Source organism: Capra hircus, chromosome 10, assembly GCF_001704415.2.
Source record: "Capra hircus breed San Clemente chromosome 10, ASM170441v1, whole genome shotgun sequence".
NCBI lineage: Eukaryota > Metazoa > Chordata > Mammalia > Artiodactyla > Bovidae > Capra > Capra hircus.
Window position 1 is genome coordinate 96,768,977 of NC_030817.1, and position 14,550 is coordinate 96,783,526.

The 14,550-nt window shown below is 44.1% G+C and overlaps 1 protein-coding gene across 2 annotated transcripts; it reads left to right on the top strand.

Moving 5' to 3' along the window:
* TICAM2 (toll like receptor adaptor molecule 2) lies at positions 375–14,305 on the top strand. 2 transcript variants are annotated; one of them, XM_018053723.1, is made up of 2 exons: positions 375–485; positions 11,646–14,305. In XM_018053723.1, the coding sequence occupies exon 2, from the start codon at positions 11,705–11,707 to the stop codon at positions 12,401–12,403; it is 699 nt and encodes a 232-aa protein (XP_017909212.1). In that variant the 5' UTR covers positions 375–485; positions 11,646–11,704; the 3' UTR covers positions 12,404–14,305. The 2 variants fall into 2 exon arrangements, with proteins under 2 accessions (XP_017909212.1, XP_017909213.1); XM_018053724.1 differs by having other exon boundaries at positions 399–508; positions 11,646–14,300.

Sequence of the window (14,550 nt, forward strand, 5' to 3'; positions counted from 1 at the left end):
CTGCAGGCTGTGTTTGGGCGCGCTGGGTAGACGCAGAGGCCGCGGCTGCAGCTCCCACCCCAGCGCCCAGGTCTGCAGGGAAGAGACAGTGGAGCCCTTCTTCCCTCCTAGCCTCCAAGTCGGCTCTCGCGGGCCTTTAAAAAACAATAACAACAAGGCAGGAGTGCGGGCTGAACTCCCCTGCGCGAGCTCCTCTCCTTCGCCGTCCCGGCCGGCTCCTTCCCGCCGCCACCCGAAGACTTCCAGCCTGATGCACCTCGGCCTCCCCGCGGGTGGGGTGGACCCGTAAACGGCTAAGCGGCGGCGCGCCCCCGAGGGGCGGAACGCGCCGGCCCCCGGACTTCCGCGCGCCGCGCTCGTGCCGCGGGCGTGGGGCGGGTCCGCGCCGCCGCCCGGCCGTCTCGACCCCCGCCCACCGGAAGTCGCGGAGCGCTCGGCGGGCGAGGGAGACGTCGCCGTGGGGCTCGGAGCAGCGCACCTCCCCGGCAAGTAGCCGGCGTCCGCGCGGGTGGGCCGGGGCCTGGGAGGGTCGGGCGCTGGGCGGGCCGCCACCTCGGGGAGCCGGGGGGTGGGGGAGCCTGCCGTCTATTCGGCTGAGTCGCCTTCCTCTGAGGGGAGAATCCCTCTCGAAACTCTACCTTTCTTGAAGCTTCATTTTAACTAGAAAACCTTTTTTTTTTTTTTTTAAGAAATCTCAGAACCCTAAGCAAAGAGCCCAGCGTCTCAGAAGGCTTAACAGTTCTCCTGGTGGGAGTCTCCCCCAGGCACGCTTGAGTCTGTGCTGAAAGTTTTGGTTTTGGTTTGCTTATTTGGGACCTTGTCCAAAAGCTAATTTGGATGAAAAGAATTAGGGCTGGAAGCGGTGAGCTCGTTTTCAGTATTGTTTGTTAGGACCTATCCAGTTTTTCATGGCAGTAAACTTTAAAAATCCTTAAAAATATGGCCCGTTTTAACATCGTAAGTAATGTGTTGGTTATAGATGGAGTTAAGCAACTCACTGAAATCAAAAAGTAGATGAGCAGATACAGAGTAATGACTTACCTCCTCCTCCTGAAGCAAAATGAATATTCCTCAGATGTCCAGCTGTGTATTGGATCTTTTGCACCTCATCTGTAGAGTCATTTGCTCCCTGTGATATTTTAAAAATTTATTCATTTAACAAATACCTCCTGATAAATAGTTATCTGTGCGAGTTTTCACCTCCTATGAATCAGTTATTTGCTCCCTCCTCGATATTTTTTGTTTCATGTGGCTGTCAGGTCACCACTTTCTGAATGTCCTTCCACCTCCCTCGCCACTCTTTCTATGTCTCCAGGCTTCTTCTCTTCTCAGCCACCACAGTTAGACTGCTACGGTGTTTGGTTACTTTCTCCCAAGGCAATTTTTATCCCAAGCCATTTTTCATGACTATAAATACCATCTATAAGCTGATGACTTCCAGATTTTTCTTTCTAGCTTCACTTCTCTCCTGAGCTCTAGATTAACATCTAGTATCTAGCTTAACATGTCCACTTGGAAGTCTGATGGGCATTTAAATATAGTATGTTCCAAAAGAATTACTGACAGGCATCCACCCAGTCCTCTCTTCTGTTCTCTCATTTACCTTCCTTATCACAGGAAATGTTCCTGCCCTCCAGTGAGGCTGAAAGTCTAGGGATTGTCATTTGACTCCTCTTTTCAGCTCAGACCCCACATCCAAGCATCCAGCGAACTGTTGACTCTGCCTTGGAAAGATAGCTCAAATCCTATCATAAGTTATGCGCTCTCTAACACAAACCACAATCCTCTTTTGCCCAGAAGACTGTGACAACTGATCACATCTTCCCGCCTCTACCCTTGCTCTTGTCTTCAGTGTTTCTCCAAACAGCAGCTAGTTTTAGAAATATCTAGTCAGAGCTTTCCCCTCTCCTTAGAACCTTCTGGTGGCTTCTCATCAGAATCATAAAAACAAAATTCTGACTGTGGCTACAGACCCTGTGTCATCACACCCCTGACTGCTTTCCTGGCCGTCTCTCCGGCTTCCCCCACCTGCTCACTGGGCTGGAGTGGCTTTGATTTTGCTTCCATCCTCCTTGCCTGCAGGGGTCTCTGCTGGACGGTCGCAGGCTGTACACCTTCACTTTACCCGTTCCCCTGTTCCGGCTTTCTGAAGGATTACTGCCTTAGTCCTGATGACATCCTCTCGACCCTTACTGTCTGGGTCAGTGGCTGCTAGATACCGAACAGTACTCTAATATCGCGTGAAGCTGATGGCACTTTTAAATCATTACTGGTTGCTAAAGCTCTCTAATATTAAAAGAGCACAAGCGTCTTTCTCCCAAGTCTCATTTTGACAAAATGTACAGTTTGCTCTTACAGTCTGCGTTTTTATAAAATGGTGTTTCTGGTTTGGAGAAGATTTGCGCTTTAAGGCCTGTTCTCATTTTGAAATATAGAAAATGAAAGAAAAATCCTCCATTTACTGGAAAGAATATGCAATATTTTCTTTTCCAATTTCTTTTCTTCAGTGGGAAGCAGTAGTCTCTGACTTGGAGCCTTGTTGAATGGTTCCAGAAGCAGGTCGTCATAACAGGAAGAAGAAAAATGAAGGTGCTTGTTCAGAGGTTATTATATGCATTTTTAAGTTGTGTAGTGACTAAGCCAGTACCACAGAATATCAAGTTTGCATAACAAAATTCAATTCTCTCTTTAAAATATGTGGGACTGGAAATAAAAAGCAATATTTTCATCTTCTCAAAGAGCTGTTGGGGAATAAAAGATCATTTAATTTATAATGTTTATTTCCTATTTTAATCCAAGCAACTAGTTCTGTGATATTATCAGTAGTGTATATCCTACCTTCCTCTCTTTTAAAAGAATAGAAAAAACTTTTCTTTCATGTCAGAATTTGGATTTCAGATGTTTGAATAAATATTTAAAATAGTCATACATATTTCTCAAGAGGCAGGTCAGGTGTTCTGGTATTCCCATGTCTTTAAGAATTTTTCAGAGTTTGTTGTGGTCCACACAATCAAAGGCTTTGGTGTAGTCAATAAAGCAGAAATAGATGTTTTTCTGGAACTCTCTTGCTTTTTTGATGATTCAGCAGATGTTGGCAATTTTATCTCTGGTTCCTCTGCCTTTTTAAAATCCAGATTGAACATCTCGAAGTTCATGGTTCACATACTCTTGAAGCCTGGCTTGGAGAATTTTGAGCATTACCTCACTAGAGTGTGAGATGAGTGCAACTGTGCGGTAGCTGGAGCATTCTTTGGCATTGCCTTTCTTTGGGATTGGAATGAAAACTGACCTTTTCCAGTCCTGTGGCTACTGCTGAGTTTTCCAAGTTTGCTAGCATATTGATGGCAGCACTTTCACAGCATCATCTTCCAGGATTTGAAACAGCTCAACTGGAATCCCATCACCTCCACTAGCTTTGTTTGTAGTGATGCTTCTTAAGGCCCACTTGACTTCGCATGCCAGGATGTTTGGCTCTAGGTTGGTGATCACACCATCATGATTATCTGGATCGTGAAGATCTTTTTTGTACCGTTCTTCTGTGTATTCTTGCCACCTCTTCTTAGTATCTTCTGCTTCTGTTAGGTCCATACCATTTCTGTCCTTTATGGTGCCCATCTTTGCATGAAAGGTCAGCTGTCATTTATTCATTTTTTGCGGGAGTTCCATAGAATCCATAAGGATAGAGAAGGCCCAGTCTAAATGAAAGGATTAATTGTATCAACTATTACCCATTGATACTTACAAGAGTCAAAGTAAACCAGGGCCTGTATTTTCCACTTTAGGTTCCAGCTCTGGCATTAGAAAGGTTAGGCATCTTCAGGAGTCTGGCACCCTGCATCTTCCCTTCACGGCACTCATCACATGACAGTTAATTACTATGGTGTGAGTATCTGCTTAGGTTCTCATCTTTCCCATCAGCCTGTAAACTCTACTGGGGTAACACCAGTTCTTTCTTGTCCCTGTATCGCCAGAGCCTTGTAACAGTCAGCATTCAACAATACCTTTTGAATGAACGAATGAATCATAAAATTCCAAATATAAGATTAACAATTTTTCAGGTTGAGGGACAGCCCAACACAACTCTTTAACAGCCTTATTATATAAATTATTGACCCAATCAGAATACGGACGTGCTACAGTCCATGGGGTCGCAAAGGGTCGGATGTGACTGAGCGACTGCACAAATTTTGTTTTATCCCCAGGTTGAGTTAAGCATGTCTCTTCCACCTGCCAATAATATCCTGCTCATATCTCTTATAATATGCACTGCACTGTACTTTTAACTTGCCTTCCTTGCTGGTCTGGGAGGTAGCTTCTACCTTATTTCCCCAGACTTCTCCACCATGGAAAACGGCACCATCGATCTGCCCAGTCACCTCAGCAATCACTGACACTGTTCCCTCCACTCCTACACTTTGACTTCTAAGCTGTCACCAAGTCAACCTGCAAAACACATCTCAAAATGTTCCGCTGCCCCCCTTACTGCATTTTCATTCTAGATCAGCATCTCTCCCCGAGCCCACCACACTGCTCCTTCCTAACTGGCCTTCCATGGCCACTCCTGGTCAGGCTGATTCATTCTCCACTCAGCAGCCACACAATTTTAAGCTATGGTTTTCCCAGTAGTCATGTATGGATGTGAGAGTTGAAAGCTGAGCGCCAAAGAAATGACGCTTTTGAACTGTGGTGTTGGAGAAAACTCTTGAGAGTCCCTTGGACTACAAGGAGATCCAAACAGTCCATCCTAAAGGAAATCAGTCCTGAATATTCATTGGAAGGACTGATGCTGAAGCTGAAACTCCAGTACTTTGGCCACCTGATGCGAAGAGCTGACTCATTGGAAAAGACCCTGATGCCAGAAAAGATTGAAGGCAGAAGGAGAAGGGCATAACAGAGGATGAGATGATTGGATGGCATCAGCAACTCAATGGACCTGAGTTTGCGTAAGCTCCGGGAGTTGGTGATGGATGGGGAGGCCTAGTGTGGTGCAGTTCATGGGGTCTCAAAGAGTTTGACACGACTGAACAACTGAACTGAACTGACCTGACCTTCAGTAAATGTTATTGCAGTAAAGATCAGGTGGATTCAAATTCTACCCATCCTATTCCTGAACATATTGATCACCCTAGTGGGGACTTTAAAGTATTTTCAGGGTGTGGATCTGATGGAAAAGTCTGCATGTTCCTCATCTTAACCAGCACAGGTCTGTTCTGTCATGTCCTGGCAATAAATATCCTGGGCCATCTGGGCCATCCGGCTCCCGCTGGAATTGCTCACCTCTGCCTCTTTAGCGTGAAATTTGCTGTAGACAGTACATGAATGACTGGTGTGGCTGTCTTCCAGTGAAACACACAAAAACAGACGGCAGTGCTGAGTTTTGCTGCTGACTTGCTGTAGCTCCCTGGCCTGGATTTGGATGCTGTATCAATTACAGTTTAGTTGCAGAAAACAGAATCTATTCAAGCTGGTTTAAGCAGAAAGGTATGTAGTGGCGGATATTACAAAATGTACACTATCATTGGGCGAGTTGAAGAGCTAGGCTCCAGGTTGAGTTTCTGGGAACACCTCAGAACATCACCAGCAGAACTAGTCTAGTGGAGCAGGGACGTTTGCCAAAACCGTGAACCCTCCTGCAGCTCTGCATGCTGCCAGCTCCTGAATCACAGCAGCTCTGCAAAGTATTGCTTCATGCTCTGCCTCCCTTCATATTTAACTCAGACATGTTGGCAGAACATAAGTTACACCCAGTAGTACCCTAGCTTTAAGGAAGTCTGGGAAATACAGCTTTTAGTACTTGTAGTACAGGAAGGTTCACTAAAAGGAAGTTGGCATAAATTTGGTTGAGCCCATCTGGTGTACCTGCTACAGAATGCCCCTTACATCCATACCTTCCCTTCTTTCCATTCCTAAACCTCCAGACAAGGACCAGAAGAGCAGCGCGCTCTCTTCTGATATAATGCAGCCATGCCTCCTGAAAACCAAGTGTGCTCACTTTCTCCCAAGATGCTAAATCCCAGAGTCCTATAGGTTACCACGTCATCTGCAGTGTTCATCACAGACATTACCCTGAGACCTAGCGCCCTGAAGAATTTGGTGGCTCCCATCCTCACAGGGAAAGGGGGAGTAGGAGAGAGACAGGCTGCCCAGTGACCAAGAGACGGCTCAGCCCTAAGAAGTCCCCACACACTTCTTCATCCTCTTTCTCTATGCCAGCCGGTTCCCTCTCTTTCCAGGCATCCCAAGTTTCCCTCCTCCTAATGATGCCGTCTCCATTTGTAGCTGTCCGGCTTCTCCTGTCCCTCTAAGCTAAGCTTTCCTCTCCCCTGCACATTTTTGCCTCCGCTGTCACTTGGTTGAGGGCTCTGCTTTCTCACCCAGGTTATTGCAGCAGCCTCTCACCTGATTACTCTTCCTGTCCACAGCCTCACAGCCCTCAGGCTTCATCTCCTTACTCCAACTATCTTAACCTATCTAAAACAAATCAGATCATGTCACTCCCCTACTTAACACCTGCCAGGGGCTCTCTGCCTGCCCACAGGAACAAGTTCAAAATCCTGAGCCGAATATTCTAGGTTCCTTACTCTCTCTACTCCTGCTGTCTGTCTATCCTGATGTCTAACACTATCCTGTCCCCCTCCCATCCCTGCATATGGACTTGAGGCTTCTGAACACCAAGTGCAAAGCGATCCTAACACGCTGTGCCCTCTGGTGCCTCAAGTGTCTTTGCAAGTGCTGCTCCCACTGCCTGAAACTGTCCCTTCTCAGCCGTCCTGATGCGAGTGCTCCCTGCTGCAGTGTCCATCCTGAGTGCTCCGGTAGCAGCTGTTTCCTGACGGGAGCACCGGTGCAGTGAGTCCTGTCTCCGCACACTGGCTCCACATCCCTAAAACACATCAGGGCTTGGTGCAGAGTAGGTTTTCAACAACATTTACAGTTATTAGTAATGACAAAGCCTGTTAATTAAGCGAAGAAACTAATTTTGTACGTATTTGCCACAAGATGGTGCTATTCAGATAGGAGAAACAACTCTTAAAGTTTCTCCAGGGCTGAAGGAGCCAAGTACTAGAGGCCTAAATGTTCGTTAAATGTATTAAATTTCAGAGGCAGTGATTTAAACATAAGCATTTTCAGTGGTAAACACAAGGACAGGTTGAAAATTGTGGATCAATATGTATTTTATTATCAAATTATTACTGGTCATTGTTTCACTTCCTGTTGTTTGGGAGTCTCTCTTTCGAAGTTGGCAAAATGTTTTTAAATAGCAAACAGTAACTCTTAATTCTGAGGGCAGCAAAGTTTTATGGAGGGTTATAGTTGGGTTTTTCAGTGAAACAGGACCAGTAGGTTTCACAGGGAGAGAGGGAGGAAGGGTGGGAGGTTCACTTTAAGAAATTGGCTCTTGTGACTGGCAGGGCTGGGAACTCAGATGGAGTTGACTTTGCAGTCTTGCATCTGAAGGCTGGAAATTCAGGTGGAATTTCTCTGTTGCCTTCCCAAGGCAGAATTCCTTGGGGAAGCCTCAATATTGTTCTTAAGGTCTTCATTTATTGGCTAAGTCTCACCCACACTAAGGAGAGTAATCTGCTTTACTCAGAGTTTACTGCCTTATTCATTTACTTTTTAAATTTAAGATACAGTTGATTTACAGTCTTAGATTCAGCTAGACAGCACAGTGACTCGGTGTTTTTACAGTTAAAGTTTACTGCTTTAAATGCAGTCTCATCTAAAAATACCTGCAGGGCGACATCTGGACTGATGTTTGACCAAACAACTAGGCACTGTAGGTTTGCCCAGCTGACACATACAATTAACTGTGTCAAGGCTTACGTGAGGAAAGTAAGCTTTGTATGAATGAGAAATTCACACTGATGTTTCAGTTTTGAGTTAGGGCCAGGGCAGAGAGGGCTGGCTGTAACCACCCCAAGGAACGTCCTCGGAAGTTTCTGCAGGAAGAGAGGTTGTGGTGGGATAGGACCCCCTGGGTGTTGCCCTGACCCTCCTCCAACCACAGAAGGCTTCTGCTGGGGGCACGAGGGCACATGGGAACTAGGCAACAGGCCAGTTCAGTCCCTTGGTCTGAAAGATCCCCTGGAGGATGGAATGGCAGTCCACTCCAGTATTCTTGTCTGGAGAATCCCATGGACACAGGAGCCTGGCGGGCTGCGAAGAGTTGGATACGACTAAAGCGATTTAGCATGCAGAAGCATAAAGAAAAATAATAACCTTGTGGACACCATAGCCTCACCCCAGCAGGTTCCATCTTCTGTCATTTAAGTTTTGTTTATGCTACAGACTGAGGTTTGGGGCAGTCCTAAGGAAGGAGTTTTGCTTCCTCTTTTCCTGAGAATAATGAAATAGTCAAAGGGAAGTTCTGCTGACATCCTCTCCCGCAGCCATTCACCCCTCTGTATGCACACAGCTTAGTTCTGCGTTCTGTTACTAAAGTAAAACTGTAAAGTGTTCTTCAGCTCCTTTGTTATGTATTTAATAACAAAATTAACAGCTAAAAATTTATGGAGCACTCTTCTAAGCCATTTGATTTTCCTGAAAACCTTAAAGGTAGATATTATAATTAATCACCATTTAATGCACAATGAGATCAAAGCACAGAGATACACATACAGTAACTTGTACAAAGTCTTGCAATTGTTTTTTTATAGTAGGGCTGGGATTTATGTTCATGCAGTCTGATTCCAAAGCGCGTAATCTTCATGAGAATGGAAATTTGTATTTGTCTGTTGCCTACTATGATTCTTCTCTATATTCTTTCTTACTTCCTGTAATATTTTTGCATACTTGCCAAGTATGCATAGATGCCATTCAGTTCTTTTCATCTTACTCCTGTTAAATGTGGGGGATTGCATTGGCACCTGCTTTTGCCTGACTCTCCTGATCCTGGCCCTGTTGCTCTTCCCTACAGAACTTCAGTTTAAGTTGTATCTTTCCACGTTTCTGTTGCCCTGGTGATTAGCTCCATTGGGCTATGGTCAATAGTAATTGGTCGTTTTGGTCTTAGATCTTTACTGGGGCATGGAATGGAGGTGGGCATGTCATTCTGTCAAGTTAAAAGCAAAACAAAACAAAAAACTGTTCAGTCTTACAGAGAGCAGTTTGGCCAGATCTATCACTGTGACAAATATATTTGTCTTGATATAAAAATCCCATTGGGGCTCATTATTCTACAGATGACCTTGCATGTAGATGAACTGGCACTTATACAAAGTTATTCACTGCAGCATTTTCATAATTGTAGACTGGAAACAAATCACATAGTCGAGAACGGGACAATTAGGATACGTTCACATGTTGGGAGATTATGTGGAGTTTCTCTGTATGTAATATGGAAGGCTCTGAAGTTATATTATTAAGGGAAAAAGCAGTTGCCTGTCTATTACTCTGGCAGTGTGTATGTATATACAATGCTACTTTTTTAAATAAGGAAAGAAATATATAGATATATGTATAAGGAAATATTGGAAGAATATAGGAGAAACTAATAAAAGTAGTCACTAGTAGGAGGCCATGGGGATAGCAGGATGAATGGGGAAGATAAGGATGGCAGTGAGACTTTTCAATATAAATATTTTCAAAATGTGCCTTTCCAAAAAAATTAATTAAAGATGTATAAATACACATTTTTATTCCTGTAAGCGATCCTATGTGCCTTTCCCCAGCGGCCACCTCCACTGTCCTCCCACTGAGCTGAGGGGAAGAAGCAGAAACCTAAGTGTCTGAACCCTGGTGCTGGCTGGCTGTGATGGGGAGGAAGGCGCTGACAAGGCTTTGCAGGGTTCTCTTCCCCAGCCTTCTTTCCTTCCCTGTTCCTTTCCGCATTCCCTGCCTGCCTTCTGTTCTTTTTGTTGATGGAGTTAATTAGCTCAGGGTGAGCACGGTCAGGCTCTCCCCCACACCTTCCAGCCTGGAGAAGCCCTGTGATGAAGCTGGACCTCTTCCCCGTCTCTGGATCCCGTGGTGATGGGAAAGGCAGATCTCCAGCACAGAAAAACTTCCTGCATCTTTGCCTCTTGGCTGCCTCCTTACTTTAAGTGAAGTTGCTCAGCCATGTCCAACTCTCTGCAACCCCATCGACTGTGGCCTGCCAGGCTCCTCCGTCCGTGGAATTTCCAGGCAAGGGTCCTGGAGTGGGTTGCCATTTCCTTCTCCCTCCCCAAATTAGAAGAAGTTTTCAGACATTGTCACTGATTTGCTTCTTGCTGGTCTGCTTCAGGTGGATGTGGGTAGCAGTGCTTGGAAGGTGGACAGCACATCATAGATTTCTGGAGTGTTTTGCTCTTTTCTGCCAACCAGCATTTAAGAAAAATGAGACATAAAATTGTAATTCTTATCCAGAGTGTAATTTTTTCCTTTCGTTGTTCGCATGTGTGCTAAGTCGCTTTAGTCATGTCCGACTCTTTGTGACCCCACGGACTGTAGCCCACCAGGCTCCTCTGTCCATGGGATTTTTCACGCAAGAATACTGGAGTGAGTGGGTTGCCATTCCCTTCTCCAGAGGATCTTCCTGACCCAGGGACTGAACTCATGTCTCTTATGTCTCCTGCATTGGCAGGCAAGTTCTTTACCATTAGCACCACCTGTTTATTTTTTATTTATTTCAAAAATTTTGCAATCTAAGTTGACACACCATTTTCCCTAGAGGTTTTTGACACGTCTTAGAAAAATCTGCCATCTTATTTCACATGCCCTCACCTGCAGCAACTAGTGTATAAGATAATGAAGTTAAGTCTGTTTAAAAACCTATTTTAATGAGTAAGTGAAGATTATTTTAACTGACACTTTAAATAGGTTGAATAGTTTAACTTATTTTTAATGCAGGGGAAGCGTCTTTCTGCACTTTTGCATAGTAAAATTTTTTCATGATATAATAACAAAGCAATAACTCCTAACCAAGAAAGAGAGTGAATTCATTTAGGTTTATTATTTGGGACGTATGTATGTAGCATTGGAGGGCTGTCATGCCTTAGACTGCCGCTTGGTGGCTGGCGTGGTGTACTGTGGATCCAGACCTGGCGTACAGACAGAATCGATGACAGGTGGCAGCCAGCAGTTCCTTCACTATTCAGAGACAGTGGCAAACCTTTCCCTCCTTAAGTACATTAGAAAGAAAATTCTCTTATTTTTTCTTCCCATAACTGGCCATCTTTACGATATTTGTATTGTTTCGTATTTGTGTTTGATACAAAAATAAAATTTGAATTTAATATTGGAATATTCTGTTTCTTTAGGTTTTGCTCTTTCTAGTCTACACAATAATTTGTTAGAATAAAGAATTTGGATTTATACTCCATATGGTTAGAGTTGATAGGGTACCTTTTCACTAAATACCAAAGTAATTTATTTTAATATGGAAGTTTATAGAGTGAATATAGTACCATTTAAAATTTCCAAATGTCTCCTGTTGTATTAAACTGGGCCCTCTTCAACTTAGCCTTGACTACCTGTAGTAGCCCTTGTGAAGCTCAAAAAACACAAGTGATTTCATTTCCCAGTGATCTGTTTGGCACTTCTTTCTTCAAGAACTTTATGTTAGAATCCTTCTGAGGTTTTTCAGGTTGAATGAAATTTTCCACTTTTAATGTTTTGATTGAGTTTACAGTGTACTTCTGCTTTGTTATTTCTCCTTTTAGAACGAAATGAAATGCTGAGAGATAAATAAAGCTTTCCTCTTCTGACTCGGATCTTTATAATGGGTATCGGAAAGTCTAAAACGGATCCCTGCCATCTTTCTGTGCCCTGGGGTAAAAGCCAGAGTGTGGATACTAGTCAAAGCCCTCAGACGTCAGATTCCAAGCAATCTGAAGACATCTCCCTGCATGGTGATGCTGTGTGCAGCACTACTGCAGAGATGCCAGCAGGGGAGCAGGAGGGAGTGGAGGAGAGCCCTGAAGAGGACACAGAAGAAGAGGTGTTCCTCAAATTTGTGATACTGCACGCTGAAGAAGACACAGCCGAAGCCCTCCGAGTCCAGAGCCTGCTGGAAAACGACTTTGGCATCAAGCCTGGAATCATCTTTGCCGAGATGCCATGTGGCAGACAGCATTTACAGAACTTGGATGATGCTGTCAACGGGTCTGCCTGGACTATCTTACTGTTGACTGAAAACTTCTTAAGGGACACCTGGTGTAAGTTCCAGTTCTATTCGTCCCTCATGAACTCCGTTAACAGGCAGCACAAGTACAACTCCGTCATCCCTATGCGGCCCCTGAACAAGCCCCTGCCCCGAGAGAGAACTCCCTTTGCTCTACGGACCATCAACGCCCTGGAGGAAGAAAGTCGTGGCTTTCCTACCCAGGTGGAAAGGATTTTTCAGGAGTCTGTGTACAGGATACAGCAAGCTATATGGAAGGAGACCAGAAATATGGTACAAAGGCAATCTGTTGCCTGAGACAGCACACACAACACACGACAGACTCTTGTTTTGTAAAACAAAGGATTTATCTTCACTTGCGAAAACAAGTTCCTAGAAGTTTCAATGAAGGAGAACCTTCCTCTTACAGAAACCTGTGGAGCCCAAGAAAGATAAATTTCTGCAGGACTGTCTGTAAAACTGTGGTATTTGTTGATGTTTCCATAAACTGGGAATCTTCAGAGTTTCAAGAGCTCTGTTTCCTCTCAGTTTTCCTGGTTCATGATTACTACAAAGGATATTTTAAATTCATCTTCTTATATTGAACTTGAATGAAAACTTAGACATTTAAAAAATGCAGTTAATTACCCTTTGATTTTGTTCTCAAAGGACACACAGGAGAAAACGACCTCGAGACATCTGACCAGCCTGCCTTTCGAGGTACCTCTCACGAATGTTGTAATGAAGCACTCCCGGTGTTGCCACCCAGACACGAGGACAGCCAGGCTAGAACGTTGAGAATGTGGAGTGCTGATAAGTGTGAAACCCAAAATAGATGCGGCAGTGGTGGGGCTCCTTAAAAGAATCCAGTCAAATGTCCTTCCCTTTCTGCTGCAGTGTATATATTTGCAGGCAGTTCCCACCACATTTGTTGGTACTGTGGTTAGGACTCTGCCTGGTGTGGACATGACCTCTGGAGCCAGCAGCTCTCTACGTTGGTCATCGGCTATGCCCAGAACTTTGTTTGAAGAGCTTCTGAAAGGTGTATGTATCCTTGGCCAGATGTTCTTCTTTAAAATCAGTAACCTCTCCTTTGCAAGCAGTTAAAAATTCCTGTCTTGCACAGTACTTTATCAAGGAAATATTTCTCAGTAGCCTGAGTGTGTGTGTGTGTGTGTGTGTGTGTGTGTGTGTGTGTGTGTGTGTATGTTGTAGATTACTTTCAGACTTGAAGTGGGAAATGCATTTTATGGTTTCTTGTCCCACAGTGATAGCGAATCAGAGGCTCCAAGCAGACCAGTTCCTCTCTTTCACAGCCCTTCTGCCCCAGCAGAGATTGATGGAGAACTATCAAGTGCAGACCAGGAATGGGAGAGACTGGGTCCCGTCATGCTGTAGTGAGAAAAGCGCCCGATAGGGTATCAGAGCACCTGGTTCTTTCCAGTCTTTTTTACTGAGGAGGAATGTGACCATGGGCAAGCTACTACCCTCCTTCATCTGTGAAAAGAAAGGATTGGATTGATAAATCTGCACAGGGCACTGTCCTCTCCCAGAATGTGAACAACGAGGAACCAGGAAAGGGAACAAGCAAACAAATGATAGAATTTTATAATGTGATTTATGATTTAATAGATGCAGGAGGCTTCATGTATATGCTCACAATGAAAGGATATTGTATATGTTTACAGCATAATTGACTTCTAATGCTACCCATTACACTCTTACAGTTACAGAAAAATATTACAATGCATACTTAGATTTTTTTTTTTAAGTAAAAAATTTTTTCTAGAGACCTTTGCTGCAGAAACATTCTGCCCTCTTTTTCTTTCTCTTTATCCCCACTTCTCCGTATCCCCTTGCTAACACTGGGGTTTGCTCACAGCCTTCTGCAGTCCGCCTCTTCACAGTCATGAACCAACATGTTTCATAATCTTGCAAGTCAGTCAGACCTCCCCCGCTACTAGTACTTATTAAAGATAAGATTCTTCTCATTGCATGGTGACTTAAAAGTTCCCTTCTGTCATAGGAGCTGACTACTCACTTTTCTTTTTCAGTTCTAATGATAAGCATTTTGTTGTTGTTGCTATACTGCTTCCTGCATCTCCAGGTTCATATACAAATAAAACAGTAACCACTCCCCCTTGCCTGCCTGCCTGCCAAAGTTGGAGCAATTGACGCTGGATGGTGTTTTTTAAATAAATGTTTTTATTCTTTACCTTGCCTAAACTTGATTATTTCCTGTGTGAGTGAAGATTGTAGAAAAGTGTTTTGAAAAGAAGGCCTCAATCTGTACTTCTCCACAGATCACCAAGCACAATGTCGTCACTTGATTTGGAGTTAAATACATTTTTTATGATGAAGAAAAATGTTAAGTGCTGACTAACTGGTTATGTTGCAATTAACAGTTGTAATAAGGGGTTATGAAAAGAACAGGATAAAAAGGTAAAGCCGTGGCCTTTGTCATG